We start from the raw sequence: 22,257 nt of genomic DNA on the forward strand, positions 1-22,257 counted from the left end.
TTTTTAATAAATATTTGTACAGTTTTCTTGATTGTATAAACCTTTACAGCTATTTGATCCAAAAAGCAAGTATTATCTAATGAAATATTCTACATTTCATTAGTTAAGTCTTGTAGACAATTATTATTAGTATTTGTCTCCTTTATAAATTGTTGTGTTCTTTATAAATCTTTGTAATATATTTGATATATTTTAAATGCATGAGCTTTTATTTATTACTAAAGCAAATATTGTTAAGAGATGCCAAAAACACTTGGACTGTCGGATATATAAGTAATTCAAGTAACTACATTGCAATCAGTATAGAGTAACCAGAATAGAGCACACAGGTTATAGTGTTAACTCTGTTGTCAACAGATGGCACTCAATATCAGATAAGCAATTGGAATAATCTAATTAACTTTTGTAGGAATATAAAGTAATTTAATTACTTGTCAAAGACACAAGAGAATGGAAAAAAGTTACAATATGTAAACCACTGGTATTATTCATAAATAGTAAGATAATATTGTGCTTATTATATTATAAAATGTGCTAGACATAAAATATACTCTACAATATTTCCTGTGAATCAGCAAGTGTAAAAGCAAACATACAAATCTACGTCTCCACATGCGTTCACCAGCAGGAAAGTTAGTGTCCGTGTATAACTTTGTAAACATTACAAACAAATCCTGTGGCAATTTTTTTTTTTTTTTTTTAAGATTTAACAAAATGTCTTTGTATAGGAAAATTAAATATATTATAAATTTATTTATAATTATACTGATTTATCATACTGTACATATAGCAACAGCAGAGAGGGATGGTTTATTATAAATACAGCCACAGTATTAAGATGTTTCACTACAGAACCTTATTACAAATATGACCATAGAATTTGGGATGTCTTATTATAAATATAACCACAGAACTGAGGAATGTCTTATTATAAATATAACCACAGAACTGAGGAATGTCTTATTACAAATATGATCAGAGAATTGAGGGATGTTCTCTTATAAATATAACCACAGAACTGATGGATGTCTTATTATAAATATAACCATAGCACAAGAGTCAGGTACAGTGGACCCTCATGTGGTTTGTCATTTGCAAAAATATACGTATGTGATTTTTACAAGAACTTACTGATCCAATGTACCATGCACATTGTTATTTTTAAATATTTACATGACTGTATTCACATATACAGTCATGTAAATATGTGAAAAAATAAATAAATTCTGAGCATTAAGAACACTGATATATTATCTTATTTGGAGAGCCTTTCGAGCTTAAGAGCAAATTACCTAAGAAAAAAATCATAATTACTATACAGTATAAAGATTATTTATTTTAATGCTTTCTCAACATTTACAATGGCTCACATAGGAGAAAAAGTATGAAATGTTTTAAAACTGAAAATATATATTAAACTTTTTTATATTAGAACCTGATAATAAAAATAATTAATTTGAAAATCTTAAAATGTATTCTTGCCAAACAATAGTATTAAAAACAATACTGTACCACATACACAATGAGCTAATAAATACCGAGATTTTTAAATTAATGATACACCAAATTTAATTTAAATACACATTTCCTTTGTTACCATAGTACATGAGATGTTAATAATGCATGACATATTGATAATACATGTAGTCATTCACATGAGTGTGCTGAAGACAGTCTTACCCATTTACATGTAGTATTTCTTACACCATAATGTGTTTCATAATGCTGCTGACAACATGTATGCAGTATATCTGACACTGTGTGTGGATGCTGACACTGCAGGTATTATTCAACACCACTGGGTCCTGGCACTGCAGGTATTATTCAATACCACTGGTTTCTGGCACTGCAGGTATTATTCTTCTGGTGACCGTAGGAGCTGTGAAAGAAAAGATTGAGAGATTACCAAGTCGTTTAAAGTCAACAAATACCAAATACAGAATCTTCGAAATCTAGTAAAGATTTCTCAAATAGGATTTTTTTTTAATAATTCCAATACTGTACTGTATCTGCTAAGATTCCTGTGCGCAGGGATTGGTACCTGTTAGCAGTCTGCTGGCTGATATATTTTACCTATACTGTATATCTTTGTTTTATTTGGAGAAAGAACCATTATAGTACTGTATTCCCTCTTTGACGGGAAATTCCTGTCTGCATAAGCACTTCTGTTATTTTTTTCCTGCGTTTATAGTGTCGTCTGCGTTCTCTTTCTACGTTGGATCTCTTTCTGGCTTTCCTCAAAGGAACATGTTTCAGACAGACTTGATACGCTTCCGAAGTCAGTTTTTCTATTCCTTCTGTAGGAAGGAATCTAAGGAGGAAGGAATCCTTCTGTAGGAAGGAATCCCCTGATCTAACCCCCAATCTGATGCTCTGTGTACCCCCAATCTAATGCCTCAAGGCACTCTGTGCAGTGCGATGGTTAACCCTTAAACTGCACAACACGTTATGACATGTTGAGTAACTGACGCAAACGTGCGCACCCACATGTTTGCGGGTGCGCAATATGACTTTTGGAGTACTACCCGCTATTTAACCCTCAAACCACGCATATCATATATAAATGATATCAGTGACAAAACCGAAACCGCGCACATCATTTATATATGATTTCGTGTCTAGCGCTATAATTTAAACGCCCCGGCTGGGATAGGGGCAGCTATAGTACAGCCACGACCGATAGTTGCCAGATGCCACCTAGAAAAAAAATCCAGGCCAACATTCTTGGGTGTTACAGCGTCAGTATTGAGCAAGCCACCAAGGCTGGTGCACGCAGCACGAGCTCACAGCACCGCTGTTCAGCTTGTGACCACAGCATCGCCTACAAATACCATAATATAAATGATACTGCTATTATTTAGCAGTGATAGTATTACTGAAGCCCCCTGACTGTGGTAAAACTGACCAGGATTCTGATAATAGCAGGATTGTGGTGATATTTATCGCTGTGCTCCATGGAGGGAGGAGTAAGGCTGTGGGAGGGAGGGTTGTGGCGTCGTTTTCTGACTGTGTGGCCACCATTTATTGACTGCACTCACCATACCAGCTTAGTGGTTCGATATGGTGAACACAAATGTAGATACTTATATATAACGTGTGTATAGTGTGAGATAACAGCGAGAGGAGTAGGTTGGGAGCCGCCATTTTGGTGAGGGAGGAGCGTCGTCTGCAGGACTTGGCATGTTGTTTACTGATGGCCACTATGGTCTTTGGGCACCATACCAGCTTATTTGTTTAGGTATGGTGAATAAAACAGGTAGATACTTATATATAATGTGTGTATATAGCGTAATAACACAACAAACAATATTGTTGGAGGAGAAATATTAGTGCGTCTGGCCTTGAGGGCGGCCACCAATCAGCTGACTGTGTGAGTAGCTACGTCTTATGGCCTTTACTCACCATACAAGCTTAGATGTACAGTTATAGTGAACAAAACATGCAAATACGTATATATGACGTCTGTGTATAGTGAATAAATACAGAAGGAGTATTGTGGGAGGTGAATGAGGGTGAGTGAGGAGGTGTTGAGGGAGGGAGTGGCAGCGAGTGCTCGCTGGTGTTTGGCGGTCACTCCTCGTTGCTTTTTGACTCACAAGACCAACTTAGTAGTTTGTTATGGTGTACAAAACATGCAAATACTTATATATAACCTGTGTATATAGTGTAACAACAGCAAAACTATTTGTTTATTGTTTTATGAACATAATAATTGAATCACTAATATGCACACCATAATTTTGAGTACAGCAATGGTTCACACATTTTATAATATAAATATACCACAATTCACTGTATGGAATAATATTACTGCAAAAAAACTAAGAAAAAATCAATCAGAGACATTGAAATAATTAGGTAATAATATATTTGTGGCAACTGCCGTCTGACAGCTCGGGCGGAGTAGACCTCGTCTGGCGAAGGCTCTGCCAACGCCCCTTTTTTGCCACACTTCCCTACCCTATTGCGGGTAAAATATGCCACCTACTATATGCTATTTTTTCCGTGATTAGGAAACAAAAATGAACACTTCTATAAGACGAAAGAATTTTTTGGATTTTTTTTTTGTTGCGCCTGTGGGTGTGAATTCCATTTGGGCCCCTAGCGGTTTGAGGGTTAAACTGGAGTTTAAATAAAAATAATAAAACTCCATAAAAAATATGGCGTACTATTTAAACGGCCCGCAGATACAAGGGGTTCACATCACCTTCCGCAGGGCTCTTGTAAACAGACGCCATTAAAAAAAAAAAATTGTCGGCAACATTTCCGGGTGTGAGGGCCTCAGTACTGAGTGAGCCGCCAAGGCTGGCACAAGCAGCATGAGCTCACAACACTGTTGTTCAGCTTGTGACCACAGTTTCACCTAAAAATGTAAAAAATATATGTAACTGGTATTATTTAGCAATGATAGTATTACAGAAGACCCCCTGACTGTGATAAAAATTACCAGGATTCTGACAATAGCAGGATTGGTGTAATAATTTGTGCTGTGCTGTGAGATGAGTAAAGTTGTGGGTGGGAGGTCTGAAGCATCGACTGCCGAATCTGTATGGTTACCTGTTGCTGTCTGCACTTACTATATCAGCATAGTGGTTTACTATGGTGAACAAAACATGCAGATACTTATATATAACGTCTGTACATAGTGAATAAAAGCAAAAACAGTATAGTGGGAGGAGAATTTTGGTGAAGGAGTGAGTGGCAGCCAGTGGCTGGCTGGTGTGCCGGCCACTCCTTGCTGCTTTTTGACTCAGCTTACCACCTTAGTGGTTTGTTGTGGTAAACACATATGTAGATACAGTATCGACTCTATTTAACAGTCTCTTATTTACCAATCTGCCAGTTCCATTGACCGGTTTGGGAGACCCGGTATCTGCAACCTCATATACCGGTCTGGCGGTCGATATTGGGTTTGTTTCGGTATCGGCGGGCCCTCACATGGCAATGGGCCAGTGACCCTGAAGGTATTGAGGGAGGGATGGGCAGTAGTGATTGATGGAAGGAGGCATTGAGGGGGAGAGGCAGGGAGGGATAGAAGCAGTGAGGGAGGGAGAGTGTTGGTGGTGGTAGTGAGGGTGTTGGTGGTAGTGAGGGAGGCGGAAGGAAGGATTGCTGACCAGGCGACGGTTGCTAAACCTCTCACTCATACTGTATTAACACTTTCGCGCTTTATATTAGATATAACTCGTCATCGTTTTTTCTTACGATTCCGCATAACAGCCTACTTTTCTCGTCCATCGAAAAAATATTTCTATAAATTCCATTTTTTAACCGAAATGGATGGGGATACTCTCAGATTTTTCTCCATGAAATTCCCGTTCTCCCTCACCGAACACATGGCATCTCGGCCTACCCGATCACGTGGTCGGCCCATTGTTTTGTTGACACTCCAAGTGCCCACACTGCGCTCCCCTCTCGCGGCAAACGTGACCCGTTTTACGCATTTATTTCCGTTCCGTTTCCGTTCTCGTGTACCTAAAACCCATTCAATACCTTCAACATGGATGCTGCACCAGGAACAAGCAGTGGAACGCAAAAGAAAGGTAGGAAATCTAGGAAAGCAGAAGAGATCGCCATGATTCACGATCTGTATCGTGGGGTCAAGCCAAGATTCCCGACGTTGTTGAAGCCTTTTCAGGGTCTTCTGATGATGAATTTGAGGCTGACGAATCTGAAAATGATGTGTTATATGAGGTTTCCACAACTGATGATGATATTTCGAGTGAGAGTGAGGATGAGAGTGAAGAAGAAGCCCCTGCCCCGCCACGCGGAAACCGCACGTGTCCGGTACCAAAGAGGGCTAAGCTGGGTGATGACTGGAATCGTAGCAATACTCCTCCCATCGTTGATGACTTTACTGCAAACCCTGGCCTAACAATTCCACTACCTACTACTCCATTGCAGTTTTTACAACTGTTTTTCACTAGAGCAATGGTTGAATACTTAGCGTATGAAACCAATTTGCATGCCACACACATCATACATCTCATGGCTGACTCAGCAAGAAACACGTGGAAACCAGTGTCTGTGAAAGAAATGGCCCGATATTTGGCCCTGTGCATACTGATGGGCATAGTGAAGATGCCTACAATGAGGATGTACTGGCAGACGAATCAGATGTGGCATTGTCGCTTCTTCAACTTGTTTATGTCATCTGCTCGGTTCCAACACATTTCTAAGTTCTTCAACATGTATAACAAAAAAGGCGTTCCTGTGAATAATAGTGACCGACTGATAAAAGTGAGACCACTAATGGACTATTTTTCAGAAAAATTTGCATCTGTATATATCCCCAAAAAAGAATTGAGTCTCGATGAGGGTACAATGGCATGGCGCGGCCGCCTCTCTTTCAAGGTCTACAATCCCAACAAGCCTGATAAATATGGTGTAAAATTTTATATGTTGGCCGAAGGGACATCAGGCTACATATATAAATTTGATGTGTATTGTGGAATTGGAAAAACGACAGTGGAAACCGTGATGGGGTTGATGGCGCCCCTAGTCAACAAGAGTTATCATCTGTATATGGATAACTACTATAACTCGGTAAGCCTAACAGAACAATTACGTGAAGTGGGTGTTTACACATGTGGCACACTTAGACTCCAACGTGGCGCCCCCAAGGATCTGCAACAAGTGGTAAAGGGTAAAATGGCAACCGACACGACCCTATACATGCGTAAGGATAACACCTTTGTTATAGTTTGGAAGGACAAGCGCCCCGTCTCTGTCATCACCAATATCCACAATGCCGACACTACTCAATCACAGCGCAGGATGTGGGAACCGACCTGTGAGATTTATATTTATTTAATTTATATGAATTTATATTTACGTTAATTTATATACTTCGATAGCAATTTGTATAATGATAAGTGGACTGTATTTCTGCAATAATCTCATAATCTCACAAATCGATCCTCTACACATTAGGGGGGGTTTAATAGTTTAATATATATGCAGCCAATCAAACTACAGTAATAGCTACATACATTGATGAGGTTCCTTATCTTATAGTACAGCAGGTTAGTCCACCAGGTATAACTAGGGTGTAGACACCAAATTATCCTCTTTGAGGTAGCTTCCATATCACCCAGTAACTGGTGCACAAATCTTGCTTGCTCGTCTTGACCTGTCAAAAGTGCGCTAGCTGAGAAGCCAGAATCCTATATATGACAAGCTATATCAGAGAAAACACTATACAGTACATGGAACATTAAAGACCTGGCTTAATTACCTTTAGTTTGAGGCGATTTCGCGATCTAACCGGGTCACCCTATATCCTGACATTAATGGCCATAAATGAATGATAAACGGGTTTCGGATAGACCACTTAACTTGATATGTAGACAGCGTGTTGAAAAATGGTACACCTTTGGTTTCCATAACACTACGTCCAAGTAAATTTAACAGGAGCCGAATTTGCTCCCGTGTGAGCCTCTGGTCTCGTACAAGTAAGTAAGTAATTATCAAAAGAAGGCACCAAACCGGGAAGGCTATGTAGCACCATCAAATACGCAAAATAATCAGAGGGCGCTAAATATCACCAAGGATGCCAATACGAGAACAAAAACGCATAAGGCGAACGATATCAAAAGTATCCGAGTCACCAAGAATTCTATCGAGGGACAGGTGACCGCGAGGGGCGGTCGGAAAGCAAGACATACGCTCGTCCTGGAAGTCAGGACATTCAAGAAGGACATGCACGACCGTAAGAGGGACAATGCAACTAGGACAATAAGGAGCAGGGCGGCGCTCCATCAAGTGACCATGGGTTAAGCGAGTATGGCCAATACGCAACCTCGCCAGAGCTGTTTCCCACCGCCGGTTACGGTGGAAGGAGGACTGCCACGAGGAAACACAACATTTAAGAGTACGTAGCTTGTTACCAGTAACAGACAACCAAGAAGCCTGCCAACGGGTAAGGACTGAGGAATGGATAACCGGGTAAAAGTCGAAATACGGAATGCCCTTACGAGAGATGGGACAAGAGCGGACAGCTTCCTTGGCGGCAGCATCCGCACGCTCATTTAAAGACACACCAATATGGCTGGGAACCCAACAAAACTCAACCGACTTAAATTTACTATGAACGAGAAACAGCCAATGCTGGATCTCGATAACCACTGGATGAACTGGATTAAAGGACCCGAGAGCCATGAGGGCACTACGAGAGTCAACAACAACTACAAAGGAAGACTGACAACGAGAAAGTAGGAGACGAAGAGCATAGAGAATAGCATAAAGTTCCGCTGTAAAGATGCTAGTCTCCGGAGGCAAGCGACACATATAAGTGCGATCAGGAAAAACAACAGAGTAGCCAACACCGTCCGCTGACTTAGACCCATCGGTGAAGACAGAAACGGAGCGGGAGTGAGAAGAAAAGTGCTCGAGGAAAAGGCGTTTTAGAACCGTAGGAGGGGTAAAAGCATTAGTGATACGGGTCAAGGAAGTACAAAACCGCGGAAGAGGGACCCTCCACGGGGGCAAAGAAGGAACAACACGAGGAGAAACATCAGAAATACGAACGGAAAGAGAATCCTGCAGGCGAGATAACCGGACAGAAAGAGGGAGGTGGTGAAGAGGAACAGGAACCGCAGGAGGGGTAAAAGTTAAAGCACGACAGAGGCGAGAGGAAGGATGTTGCAAGGACCGCGCAAGATAGCGAAGACAGTAGCGATCACGGCGGTCCTGGAGAGACAGGAAGCCAGTGTCAACATACAGGCTAAGGACGGGAGTCGAACGAAAGGCACCAGAACTGAGGCGCAACCCAGTATGGTGCAAAGCATCAAGACGGCGAAGAGTAGAAGGAGAAGCAGACGAGTAAGCAGGGCAACCATAATCGAGCTTAGACAGGACGAGAGAAGAATGTAAAGCAAGGAGAGTGCGCCTATCTGCCCCCCAAGAAGTATGGGACAAGACCCGAAGGAGGGTAAGGGCCTTAGAGCACTCAACACGGAGGTAAGAGATATGGGGAGACCAAGACAAACGAGTGTCAAGGAATAACCCCAAAAGCTTCGCGGAATCTTTGTATTCAAGGGGATGACCATAAAGTGACAAAGAGGGACGAAGAACAACCCGTTTCCGCGTAAATGTCATGGCACAAGTCTTAGAAGTAGAGAACTTGAAGCCATGATCAGTGGCCCAAGACGACACGGCATCAATTGCAAGTTGAAGCCGGCGTTGAAGGAGAGGCGAATCATCACCCTGACAACAAAGGGTAAGATCATCGACATAGAGAGCGGAGAAGACACCAGAAGGAAGAGAGGAAAGAAGACCATTGAGGGCAACCAGAAAAAGAGTAGTGCTCAGAACACTACCCTGGGGCACACCTTCATATTGCTGAAAAGAGGGAGAGAGAGCGGTACCAAGGCGCACCCGAAAGGAACGACGAGAGAGGAAGCTGCGGAGAAAGAGTGGGAGATGACCACGAAGGCCAAAAGAATGAAGTTGAGATAGGATATGATAAGGCCAAGTGGTGTTGTAAGCCTTTTCCAGGTCAAAAAGGACGGCAACAACGGAGGTCTTCGCAGCAAAAGCAGTACGAATATAGACCTCCAAGTTCACCAGGACATCTGTCGTGCTGCGGCACTTGCGGAAACCAAATTGAGAAGGGGAGAGGAGGTGATGGTGTTCCAGGAACCACATCAGACGAACGTTAACCATACGTTCAAAAAGTTTGCAGACACAACTTGTGAGAGCAATAGGGCGAAAGTCCTTAGGGGAAGTACCCAGAGACCCCGGTTTGCGAACAGGGAGGACAACGGCATCGAGCCAGTCCTCAGGGACTGACGACGACTCCCAGATCCGATTATACAGACTCAGTAAATACTGAGACGTGCTCGGAGGGAGATGGCGAAGCATCTCATAATGAATACCATCGGAGCCCGCCGCCGTAGAACCGCAGAGGGCCAGAGCAGAACGAAGTTCAGAGAGAGAGAAGGGATCATTATAGGGAAGCTGAAGATGAGTGCAGAAATCCAAAGGACGAGACTCAAGGATAGGTTTACGAAGAAGGAAAGATTGGGGAAGATGAAGACCAGAGCTAACAGAAGAAAAGTGGGAACCCAGTTCGGAAGCGACCTGCAACGGGTCCGCCACAAGAGTATCATGGAGGTGAAGGACCGGTGAAACATCGGGAACGAACTTACCCGCTATCTTGCGGATACGCTTCCAGATCTGGGCCAGAGGGGTTTCGGACGTAATTGTTGAGACATAAGATGCCCAACATTCACGTTTAGCCGTACGGATGGCCCTACGGGCCACCGCACTCGCTTTCCGAAAGAAAAGAAAAGAATCGGTCGTCTGCCTACGGCGGTGCCTCTTCCAGGCTGCACGCTTACAGCGGACAGCCCGAGCACAGTCCGCATTCCACCAGGGAACGCACTTCCGTGGACCCCGAGAGGAAGAGCGAGGAATAGAGCGGAGGGCAGCGTTGAAGACAGTGTCATGAAAAAGGAGGAGAGCGCGAGAGAGAGGCAGAAGGGAGAGGTCAGAGAGAGCAGCACTGAGGGTAAATAGGGTCCAGTCTGCCTTAGCAAACTGCCACCTAGGGAAAGAGAGGGAAGGGCGAAAAGAGAAAAAGGAAACAAGGATGGGGAAATGATCACTTCCATGGAGGTCATCAAGAACCTGCCACGTGAAATCCAAGTAAAGAGAAGAAGAGCAGAGAGAAAGATCAAGACAAGAAAGGGCGCGAGTCCGAGAGTCCAAATGAGTGGGCTCACCAGAATTCAGAAGAGACAGGGAAGAAGATAGGAGAAACGGCTCAAGGAGGCGACCCCGGGTATTCGTCAGAACGTCACCCCAAAGAGAATGACGACAATTGAAGTCACCCAGCAGGAGCACAGGCTCCGGCAAGGAGTCTAGGAGGTGTTTCAAATCAGGAAGAGAGAGCGGGACACTCGGGGGGAGATAAATGGAACAAACTGTGTACCATTTCCCCACAAAGATACGAGCAGCAGAACAATGGAGAGGCGAAGGAAAAAGTAAAGGAACAAAGGGAACATCTGCACGAATCAAGAGAGCAGAAGAATTAGAAGCCCCAGCAATGGCTGGGGGGGGGGGAGAGAAAGGAATAGCCACGAAAACGACCAGGACGAGCACCAAGCAATGGCTCCTGGAGACAGACACAAAGGGGCGAAAACCGCGAAATCAGAAGTTGGAGTTCGAGGAAATTGGCGTAATAACCTCGAACGTTCCATTGAAGAATGGACAACGACGGGAAGAGAAAGGACAAAAACAGAGAACAAGGAAGAAACAAAGGCGAAAGAGCAACAGAGCACGTTAAAGAATATCAGGGTCGGGATCAGGGTCAGCAAAGTCAGGGTTAGGGGGCATGGGTAAACTGAGCAAAGACGGAGGGAAGGAAACGGGAGAACAGATCAGAGGTGGGCGGGCGGGGTCCGGAGGAGGAGGAGGAAGAGGAGGAGACAACGGAGAGGAGCAGTCAAGGACAGCAGTAGGAAGAGGGGGAGTAGGAAGAGGGGGAGTAGAAAGAGGGGAGCGCACCCCAGCAAGAGCAGCAACCGAAAGGGAAGCAGGGGCCAAAGAAACCTCCATAGCAGGAACAGGGGGCGCAACCACTGAAACGGGAGGGGAAGGAGCAACAGAGCCAGAAGTAGGAGCTAAGGAAGAAAGCGAAGCCTTCTTACCCGCCGGGGAAGAGGAAGGAGAGGAGCCAGGCTTACGCTTCTGACTTAAAGAGACAGGTGTCCCAGCAACTACGTACCGGGCAACGGATTCCAGTGTCTCAACAGGAGAAGCCGAACGAGAGCACACACGACGGCCGTTAGGAGAGCGATGGACATCCGCCTGCACCGACAGGCGGCGGGGAAAGCCGATAGATGGAGGAAGAGGATGGGAAGGAGGATCGGAGGGGGACGAGGAAGAAGACACAGGAGACATGACAGACCGGGTCGAAAGAAGGGGAACCCCAGACAGAGGACCAGGAGGGGGACCCCTCGGGAAAGAACTCAAAGGAACAGAGGAGGGGGCAGTGGGCGTATCAGGGTCCAAGGCCCGGAAACGGTTGAGAGTCTGAGGAAGGGGGGAAGGACGAGGAGAGGAAGAGCGCAACACGCGAGCATAAGAGATGTTAGTATAAGGCGGGAGCCGGCGAACCTGGCGCCTCGCCTCAGGAAAAGACAAACGCTCCCGGTGCTTCAGGTTAAGGACGGCCGCCTCAAGCTTGTAATGGACACAGGCACGGGAGAACGTAGGATGGGCCTCACCGCAGTTGAGGCAGCGAGCTTGGGGAGAAGTGCACTCCGACTTAGAGTGACCTTCACTCCCACACAAAGGACAGAGAGAGACAGTCCCAGAGCAGCGGAGGGCACCATGCCCAAACCTCCAGCACTTATTACAAAGTCGAGGAGAAGGAATATACTCCTGGACAGAGCACCTAGCACCAGCAAGAATGACAGAGGATGGAAGGGTCCTACCATCAAAGGTGATCTTCACAACGCGAAGGGGTTGACGGCGACGACCACGAGGGGGACGAGTAAACGAGTCAACCTGGAGGACAGAATGGCCTTGGGCATTAAGGATATGCCGAATATCATCGTGGCAATCCTGCAGATTCCGAACACCGGTTGCAACATGGGGTGGGAGGAGAATAGTGCCAACACTGGAATTCATCTGAACGTTCTTGGAGACCCGAACAGGGATCTCGCCAAGGCAAGATAAGGCAGCCAAGCGGGAAGCCGCATCCTGAGAAGGAGCAGCAACGACACGTGTACCGAGACGAGTGGGGTTGAAAGTAACACACGCATCCACGGAATCTACAAGATGCCGATGGAGGGAGAAATCGTCAGGAGGCGCAGAATCAAGAGGGAGGAGATCAAAGTATTTGGCCCATGAAGCAGGACCAAACAAGGCCTGATACGCATCAGCACGGGAAGGAATCGAGCGAGTGCGGTTGGGGCGCGAACGGCGTTGAGAACCCCTAGAGAGAGAGGGGTCAAAAGGCGCAGTAGTCACAACGAAAGACTTAGCCACACCAGGGGACGAAGTGGTCACCACCGGGGGCTGGAGGCTCGACCCAACCTCAGAGGAGGGAGGGGAGCTGGGGGAAGAAGTCAGGACGGTCAAAGGAGGAGCAAGGTCGGGGCCCAACGCAGCGGGAGCTACAGAGCCTGGTCTTCCAATACAGGCCGACTCGGGGGCTTGGTCGCCCACCCCACGAGCCTGAGAGGGTACAACGGAAACATTCAACGACATAGAGACGAAAAGTGACAAATTCATCCACGAATGTGCCCCCATACCCACCATGGAGCCACAATTAGAGGCAGGACACCCAACAGGAAGCTATCGCTGATCATGCCGGGGCCCCCTAGGGGTGCGTCGTGAGTATACGCCCCACAAACGCCACCTTAAGAACCGTCAGTCCGTCGAGATCGGGTTCAGCGACGAAAGGGGGATTGACAATAAAAGGTTCCCCTCGCTCGAGACGTCGGGTACTACAGTTCTACGGGTGCAAGAGTATGCCTCCTCAAGCACCCGGGCGTCAAAATAGAAGAAGTCCAAAGAAAGAATCCAAAACAAGCAAAAGGTCGGCAGGAAACGACAAGCAGATAGGAGAAGAGGGGGGAGAAAAACGAAACATAAGGAAAAGGAAAAGCGATCCGGCACAATTGGAGAAGACAGCAGCAGGAGTGCAAGGCCAGAAAAGGACAGAGGACTGCCCAACGGAGCATCACACTCCGGCAGCCGTCCACCAAGCCCCCTCACGACGCCAACGGGCCGGAAGGGGAGGGGGGGGTCTCGTACAAAACAATGGCTGTTTAACACTCCATACTATTGACGTTACTGGCCGACATTGTCCAGATATGATAGGAGCTAAATTTGCTCCACACGTCTCGGAGGTGACACAACAATGGCTCCCTCCTTCCTCCCTGACGCCTGGCCTACTTTGTCCAGATTTCAGAAAGTGATAGAAGGGTCACATTTACTCTACTTTAATATTGATAATTAAGTTAATTTATATAAGATGTTTTATGATGGTAAAGTCCAAAGACTAATGTATTTAAGAACAATTCCCAGCAGAATAGCTGGTGAATTATAATAGTATGTGGTGATGATATCCCGTTTTCTTTAGACGGTAATTCCACTACAAGTTACGTTTTCTATGGGTAACTTGTTTATACAATACAGCTATTATCTGTATGATTATTAAATGGTGTCGGATTTTCCGACATAATTCCCCAGGGGCTGCTCACGGGTCGAAGTCCTACTTAGAACAGACGAACACCGATACTCCTCCTTCGAATTATTAGATTAATTTGCTGTTAGTAGTTAGTAATCACACATTTGTGTCTGTTCGTACAGGACGGATGTCCCGTACTAGAGTTGCAGGGGTTAGAAGTCTAATGCGATTTCATTTCCCTGTTAACTCTTGAAAGGCTAATATTCAAGCCTAATTACATATTATTTAACCCAGAAGACTGAATGTGATCAAGTACTACAGTCAAGTATGATTCAGGGACTGCAATGAGATCAGTGACATCAGATATAACTTGAAGTTTCTTCAGGTAACTGGTCACTGATATATAAACACTGAGGCCCATGGAATACATCTTGATTAAATAATAAATGAATCAAATCAGTCATCAGATTTATTAGGGTTTAATTTAGTTAATTGATTCAGAAGATTGAATAGCTCATCATTAAAGTAAAGTATGGTTCTGAGACTGCAGTGGGTTCAGTGACATTGGTCGCAGTGACTTGTAGCTGTTTTAGGCTACTGTTCACTGATTTGCCACTGAGGCCTCATGAACTCATCTTCAGCTTCAAATGATGATACTAACATAAACTTCTGTTGGTATAGTCAGCTGTAATCTCCTTAGTATAATGCTACTGGAGAAATATAATCAGCTGACAAATTTAGATCTCTACTGGTATTGTTTATCTGCAGTCATAGGTCTCCTCAGGCTTGATACTGGGCCTGAGAGTAATTTACCTCCTGCAGAGTTTAACATGGTTATACCCTGATATTTAGTAGGGCTACCGATGAATCGATGACAATAGTCTGTCCCTACAAGGAGACCGACGTCGTTGAGGTGATCAGACTTAATATTATCTGCCAATTTTATTCCTCTATTTCTCAGGAATTTGGCTGTTGCTCGCAGACCTTGAACTTGTAGGTCTACTGGTATTTTGTCCACCACAATGGCTTGTACTCGACAGACGTACCTGCCTAAGCGTACTGATGGTTGTACCACCTGGTAGACTTGAGGTCCTGCATCTGTTACAAACCCTGAGATGTTGAATGACATCTGGGCTACAGGCCTTAATTGTAATTCATCTGCCAGCCTTTTAGTGATATATGTTCTCTGGGATCCTTGGTCAAACAACCCACGGGTATGGACCTTGGCCCTCTTATTCAGGATGGTAATTTGGGCAGTAGGCAAAGTCGTATTACCTTTAGACTTTGCTGATTGGACACTCTTTGTTTGTTGCACCTTGCAGTACTGTACTGTGGTGGGAATGCTATCTTCCACCTTGGGGTTTGGAGACGTTGTTTTGGTGTCTCTGCACAATGCTGCATGGTGCTGACCTTTGTTACACCTATTACAAGGGTGTAATTGGGTATCACAATCCTTGATGTTATGTTTCCTGAGGCACCTCGTGCAATGTTGCAAATCTTTGAGTCGCTCAACACGGGCGTCACTATCAGGATAATTAGAGCAGTGGTACATTGAATGTTTCTCATTGCAGAACAAACATGTTCCATAGCTTCCAGTACCCTTTGGTGTCACGTTCTTGGGTGACACAGTAACTATAGGCTTGGAGGGTCCCACTGCATATACGCCCACACTGCCACTGTTCCACTTTGGTGTTGAATTATATTGTCTAGATTGATTTGGAGTACCTTTGGTACTCTGTGGTTTACTATTATTGGTTTCTGAAGGTTTACTTGGTGGTTTTAATTTGTCATGTGTTCGTAATTGATGAACTACTGACTTTAAACCTTCAGATATTTCATTCATGGATAAGATGCTTTTATTGTAATGAGCACTCATTTGTCTCAATATGTCCCTAGGTATTTTCTCCTGGACAATTATTTTCAAGACCCACTCAGCCCCGTTTGTATCTGCTGTCAGGCTGAGGGCATTGATCAATGATTCTACCTCCAGCTTGAAGACTTGGAGTGAATCAGCTGAAGCCTCCGGTGGGGGTAAATGCAACAGCTCATGAACTAAATGTGATGTTCTTACTTCTGGATCAGCATAATTATCCTTGAGGAGTTTTACTGCCAGATCATAGCCGTCATTAGTTAATCTCAGATGGGATACTACTGTTTTAGCCTCACCTGATAATTGGCCTTGCAAATAAGAGAATTTACTACTCTTTGGTAAAGATTGTTTTGAGTCTACAAGGTCAACGAATTTGTTCCAAAATTCGTCCCAATCTTCCTCATTTTTTCCTGAGAAAGTGGGTAAATTAATTGGAGGGAGTCGAGCTTCTGCTTGACTCGTATTAGATGCAACTGTTGTTGTTGTTGCTGTTGCCTTGTTCTGTGCAATTAATTTAACATAAGGCTGTAACGTGGCCTGAGTGTGATCTTCATAATTCGCAAGATCAACCATAATGTCGTCTATTTCTGTTTCTGATAAATTAGTGTTGGCAAGTTCAGCCACATATGTTGCTATTTGACATTTGATTTGCTCAAATTTACCTGCAGCTGCTTGATAATAGCTTTCCAGGTCAGCATAATCAACTGTTGATTGTTGTGACAAATCTTCACATTTCTTGATTTGTCTTGTTAAGTGGCCTTTAAGACCTGCAAGGGTTCTTTTCATTCTCCCTGCATTATCCATACTGGCTCGTTGGTGAAGCCTTGTGGGACTTGTACTTGGGCTGCTCATAATACTGAACAAACACTAATGGTAGCCTAGGGTAAATTCTGAACTCACTAGGCAATAATCCTACCTCTACTAGAGGTTAGCACTTAAAATTAATACACATTATATATATACAATCATCCACACTAATGATTTGAGTGATAAACCAGTGTCACTGGAAGTACCTTTAGGTTAGCTCTTCTATATCACCCTAGGATGGTAGAGACACTAATTAATCACTCAAAGGTGTAATGATCATAAGTAAATTATTATATATACACAACTCAACTCGAGTTGATAAAAATTACACCCAAAATAGGGTCTGGACCATTCATTAATGGTGTTAGGTTAATCAATATAGTACAACTGACTATGGTAATAATGGGACTAGGATGAACGATAATAGTTCAACTAGTCAATGGTTAATATCCTACCCTGTTGTGGGTTGGCAATTAGTAAATATTATACTGTGATCACTAGTGCAATATATATTAAATAATTCTCTATCTTGGAGAAATAATATACACAATTATTGATAATAGCCTCTTAATTAGCCTCTATGAAACTTCTATTATTATCTAGAAGTATTAAATGTTATTAGTGACCTCGCGAAATAAAGTCCACAAAATTCGTGGATAATCTCTCGCGAAATGTAACACCACGAAATCCGTGAACAATATCGCGAAGACACAGTCACTAATTAGGCTGGCTTCTATATTAGCGCTGTCATTTCACGAAATAACACGCCACCAAATATCTGTGGGTGTGCATGAAACCGCTGACGAAGCTGAACTGGGCTGAGGGAGGCTCCTGAGCTCCCACGAGGCAACGCCGCTGTCTATGACTGGCTGGCTTTGTTTAAATAACACTGCACTAGTATATTTAATGAATCCACTGGTTAACTGGTTCATCCGGTACTAAGATGACCAAATGTGGGTTCAAAGGATCAAATAATCCGTCATCCGGTTCGAAGATGACCAAATAATGTGGGAACCGACCTGTGAGATTTATATTTATTTAATTTATATGAATTTATATTTACGTTAATTTATATACTTCGATAGCAATTTGTATAATGATAAGTGGACTGTATTTCTGCAATAATCTCATAATCTCACAAATCGATCCTCTACACATTAGGGGGGGTTTAATAGTTTAATATATATGCAGCCAATCAAACTACAGTAATAGCTACATACATTGATGAGGTTCCTTATCTTATAGTACAGCAGGTTAGTCCACCAGGTATAACTAGGGTGTAGACACCAAATTATCCTCTTTGAGGTAGCTTCCATATCACCCAGTAACTGGTGCACAAATCTTGCTTGCTCGTCTTGACCTGTCAAAAGTGCGCTAGCTGAGAAGCCAGAATCCTATATATGACAAGCTATATCAGAGAAAACACTATACAGTACATGGAACATTAAAGACCTGGCTTAATTACCTTTAGTTTGAGGCGATTTCGCGATCTAACCGGGTCACCCTATATCCTGACATTAATGGCCATAAATGAATGATAAACGGGTTTCGGATAGACCACTTAACTTGATATGTAGACAGCGTGTTGAAAAATGGTACACCTTTGGTTTCCATAACACTACGTCCAAGTAAATTTAACAGGAGCCGAATTTGCTCCCGTGTGAGCCTCTGGTCTCGTACAAAACAATGGCTGTTTAACACTCCATACTATTGACGTTACTGGCCGACATTGTCCAGATATGATAGGAGCTAAATTTGCTCCACACGTCTCGGAGGTGACACAACAATGGCTCCCTCCTTCCTCCCTGACGCCTGGCCTACTTTGTCCAGATTTCAGAAAGTGATAGAAGGGTCACATTTACTCTACTTTAATATTGATAATTAAGTTAATTTATATAAGATGTTTTATGATGGTAAAGTCCAAAGACTAATGTATTTAAGAACAATTCCCAGCAGAATAGCTGGTGAATTATAATAGTATGTGGTGATGATATCCCGTTTTCTTTAGACGGTAATTCCACTACAAGTTACGTTTTCTATGGGTAACTTGTTTATACAATACAGCTATTATCTGTATGATTATTAAATGGTGTCGGATTTTCCGACACAGGAAACGCGTTCGTAAACGTGACGGGAGAACTGGAGTAGAAATAGTGAAAATGAACAAACCCAAGGCCATAGTGGATTACAATAAGTTCATGAAAGGTGTTGATCATTTTGATCAAATGGTCAAATATTATGAGTTTGCAAGAAAAACCCACAAATGGACCAAGAAGATCACTTTCTATTTTCTGCAAATGGCCATGCACAATGCATACGCATTGTATAACCACTACTCAACAGATACAAAAAAACTAACACTATTAGAGTTTCACGCAGTAGGAATAAAAGCCTTATTGGCGTGGAACAGCGAGGAATGGCCAACAACAAGTATACCACATGTTCCCGACATAGGTGCCAGCGCAGCTCCTCCTGCTGACGCGGCAGTTTCAACACCCGGCACATCTGGTGCGAGGCGTCCTCTGTTCACCTCAACACCTCAAGCCCACTCATCAACCACAAATTCTGAAATGGACATTGAGGACATAGAACCACTTGATGTTTCCGATTTCATAGAAGATTCTACTACAAGTTTGGTGGTTCCTGTAGAAGACAATATTCCTCCAGTACATCCAAGAAATACAAGAATTATAGATTCAGAACAACGTCTCAACTACAAGTTGACGCATGAACTCGTGCACTTGACTAAAAAAAGAAGATGCCGTGTTTGTTACAAGTCTGGCAAAAGGAGGGATGTGATATATGGATGTAAAACTTGTGATGTGGCACTGTGCGCTGCGCCTTGCTACACAAGGTACCACCGAAGAAAGATATTTTGGGTGGAGAAAAAATAACCACCGGCAACAGCTTCACTCCACCTAAGAAACATCAGATGAGCAACTTCAGGATCAGAAGCCTGAAGATGGTGGAGTGAAGAAAAAATGCTCAACTGTTGATCTTCAATCAACACAGACAGGGTAAATACACCTATTTGGAATTTTTTATCATGTATAAGAAGTTATATTATATACGTTTTGTAGAGAATTTATTTGCGAATTTTTTGGTACCAGAATGAATATTATATCACAAACTTCTATGAGTAAAAAAAAAAAAACACAGTATGTTTGGGGGTGTGGCGGGTGTGGCTCTGGGTGTGGCGGCCGTGTGGCAGTGGGTTCCCTTTAGCCGTTGATATATCCAACACGTGGGAAATATTTGTATGCGTTATGTATATGTCTGTGTAGGGAATTTTACTGCGATCACTGTCATACAAATTATAAAATGTTTCAACAAGTATAAACATGACAAACATCAAACGAACGAAAACAATGCGTTCGTTTCTGCCGCGAACGCATACTGAGCGACGTGGTTCTATATTTGGCGCTTCTCTTACACATGCTTTGTACAAATGTTATACATTTCATCTTATAGAAAATTTTATTGCGAACACATTGGTATAAAAAAGAAATACGTACATAGAAAAGTAGGGTCAGGAAACGTATAAACTTTCCAAGCATGATTTCCCCCCTGTGTTTTCGCCAGTGCGCTGGCGGCTAACTACTCTCCACTTCACACACTCTTGCGGGTGGGCAATTACCTATATTTAACATTCATATGCATATGTCCGTGTAGAGAATTTTATTGCGATTCCAATGATACCAAAATTAGCGATGTAGGACAACTGTAGGCTTCGCAACCATTAAGAGAGTGGAAACATTTTGTTGCTGTTTGGCGCTCTCGGCGAGTGATCTGCATAGTTTTTTATTTAGTGTTGATACTCCTTATGCTTGGGCGGCATTTTATAGGTATGCTCTTATAGACAATTTCATTGCGAACACAGTGATACCAAATTTAAATACGTGCGCCTTCAATTATTGTCAGGACAGTCAAAAGAGTGTACACTTTTTCGGTCTTACCGCGTAGGCTCGCGAAGTGCCGAAAACATCTGGGGTATTGATTTTTTTTGAGCGCCGAGAGCGCGAAAGTGTTAAAAGTTTTAATCTTAGCAGTAAAATATTTATACCAAAATATGTTAATTTTTGTGTATTACTATACATTAATAATCATTAACATGTTTTATTGTTCCCTGTTTATTAATTAAACATATATAGTTTTAGGAATTATGCACAGTTGGCATTTGTGAGCAGGGGCTGGCAGACATGTACGCCTCTACATCTAGCCTCGACCCCATTAGTAACTCCCTTGACCCTGTTAGTAGCTACCTCCTCCATAGCCTGCTGTTCTCATGTTATGAGGAAGGCAGAGAGGCAGTGAGGGAGGGATGGAAGACATTGAGAGAGGGATGGAAGGCACTGAGGGAGGGATGGGAGGCAGTGATGGAGGGAGGCATTGATGGGGAGAAGCAGGGAGGGATGGAAGGTGCTGAGGGAGGGAGGGTGGTGGTGGTGGCGGTGAGGGAAGAGTGGGGGTGAGAGAAGAGTGGGGGTGAGAGAAGAGTGGGGGTGAGAGAAGAGTGGGGGTGAGAGAAGAGTGGGGGTGAGAGAAGAGTGGGGGTGAGAGAAGAGTGGGGGTGAGAGAAGAGTGGGGGTGAGAGAAGAGTGGGGGTGAGAGAAGAGTGGGGGTGAGAGAAGAGTGGGGGTGAGAGAAGAGTGGGGGTGAGAGAAGAGTGGGGGTGAGAGAAGAGTGGGGGTGAGAGAAGAGTGGGGGTGAGAGAAGAGTGGGGGTGAGAGAAGAGTGGGGGTGAGAGAAGAGTGGGGGTGAGAGAAGAGTGGGGGTGAGAGAAGAGTGGGGGTGAGAGAAGAGTGGGGGTGGTGAGGGAAGGGTGGGGGTGGTGAGGGAAGGGTGGGGGTGGTGAGGGAAGGGTGGGGGTGGTGAGGGAAGGGTGGGGGTGGTGAGGGAAGGGTGGGGGTGGTGAGGGAAGGGTGGGGGTGGTGAGGGAAGGGTGGGGGGGTGAGGGAAGAGTGGGGGGTGAGGGAAGAGTGGGGGGTGAGGGAAGAGTGGGGGTGAGGGAAGAGTGGGGGTGAGGGAAGAGGGGGGGTGTGGGAAGAGGGGGGGTGAGGGAAGAGGGGGGGGTGAGGGAAGAGGGGGGGGTGAGGGAAGAGTGGGGGGGTGAGGGAAGAGTGGGGGGGTGAGGGAAGAGTGGGGGGGTGAGGGAAGAGTGGGGGGGTGAAGGAAGAGTGGGGGGTGAGGGAAGAGTGGGGGGGTGAGGGAAGAGTGGGGGGGGGTGAGGGAAGAGTGGGGGGGTGAGGGAAGAGTGGGGGTGAGGGAAGAGTGAGGGGGGTGAGGGAAGAGTGGGGGGTGAGGGAAGAGGGGGGGGTGAGGGAAGAGTAGGGGTGAGGGAAGAGTGGGGGGTGAGGGAAGTGGTGGGGGGTGAGGGAAGAGTGGGGGGGTGAGGGAAGAGTGGGGGGCGGTGAGGGAAGAGTGGGGGGGTGAG

At 44.5% G+C, this 22,257-nt stretch overlaps 2 protein-coding genes across 3 annotated transcripts in view; one reads left to right on the forward strand and one right to left on the reverse strand.

Annotated features, from left to right (window-relative positions):
* Positions 1 to 466: 466 nt before the first annotated feature.
* Positions 467 to 22,257, reverse strand: part of LOC123772850 (uncharacterized) — a 50,341-nt gene continuing 28,550 nt past the window's right edge. For both annotated transcript variants that reach the window (XM_069323373.1, XM_069323374.1), the window contains exon 4: positions 467 to 1,879. The gene's annotated coding sequence lies outside the window, so the exon portion shown is untranslated. The remainder of the gene's footprint in view (positions 1,880 to 22,257) is intronic.
* Positions 5,501 to 6,840, forward strand: LOC138364042 (piggyBac transposable element-derived protein 4-like). The gene is made up of 2 exons (XM_069323472.1): positions 5,501 to 5,543; positions 5,639 to 6,840. The coding sequence occupies exons 1-2, from the start codon at positions 5,501 to 5,503 to the stop codon at positions 6,838 to 6,840; spliced, it is 1,245 nt and encodes a 414-aa protein (XP_069179573.1).

Source organism: Procambarus clarkii, chromosome 12 (genome assembly GCF_040958095.1).
Source record: "Procambarus clarkii isolate CNS0578487 chromosome 12, FALCON_Pclarkii_2.0, whole genome shotgun sequence".
NCBI lineage: Eukaryota > Metazoa > Arthropoda > Malacostraca > Decapoda > Cambaridae > Procambarus > Procambarus clarkii.

Coding starts and splice junctions, on each gene's coding strand:
- LOC138364042 (XM_069323472.1), top strand. CDS start 5,501: ATGGATGCTGCACCAGGAACAAGCAGTGGAACGCAAAAGAAAG. Junction 5,544..5,638: donor CAGTGGAACGCAAAAGAAAG/GTAGGAAATCTA, acceptor AAGCCTTTTCAG/GGTCTTCTGATGATGAATTT.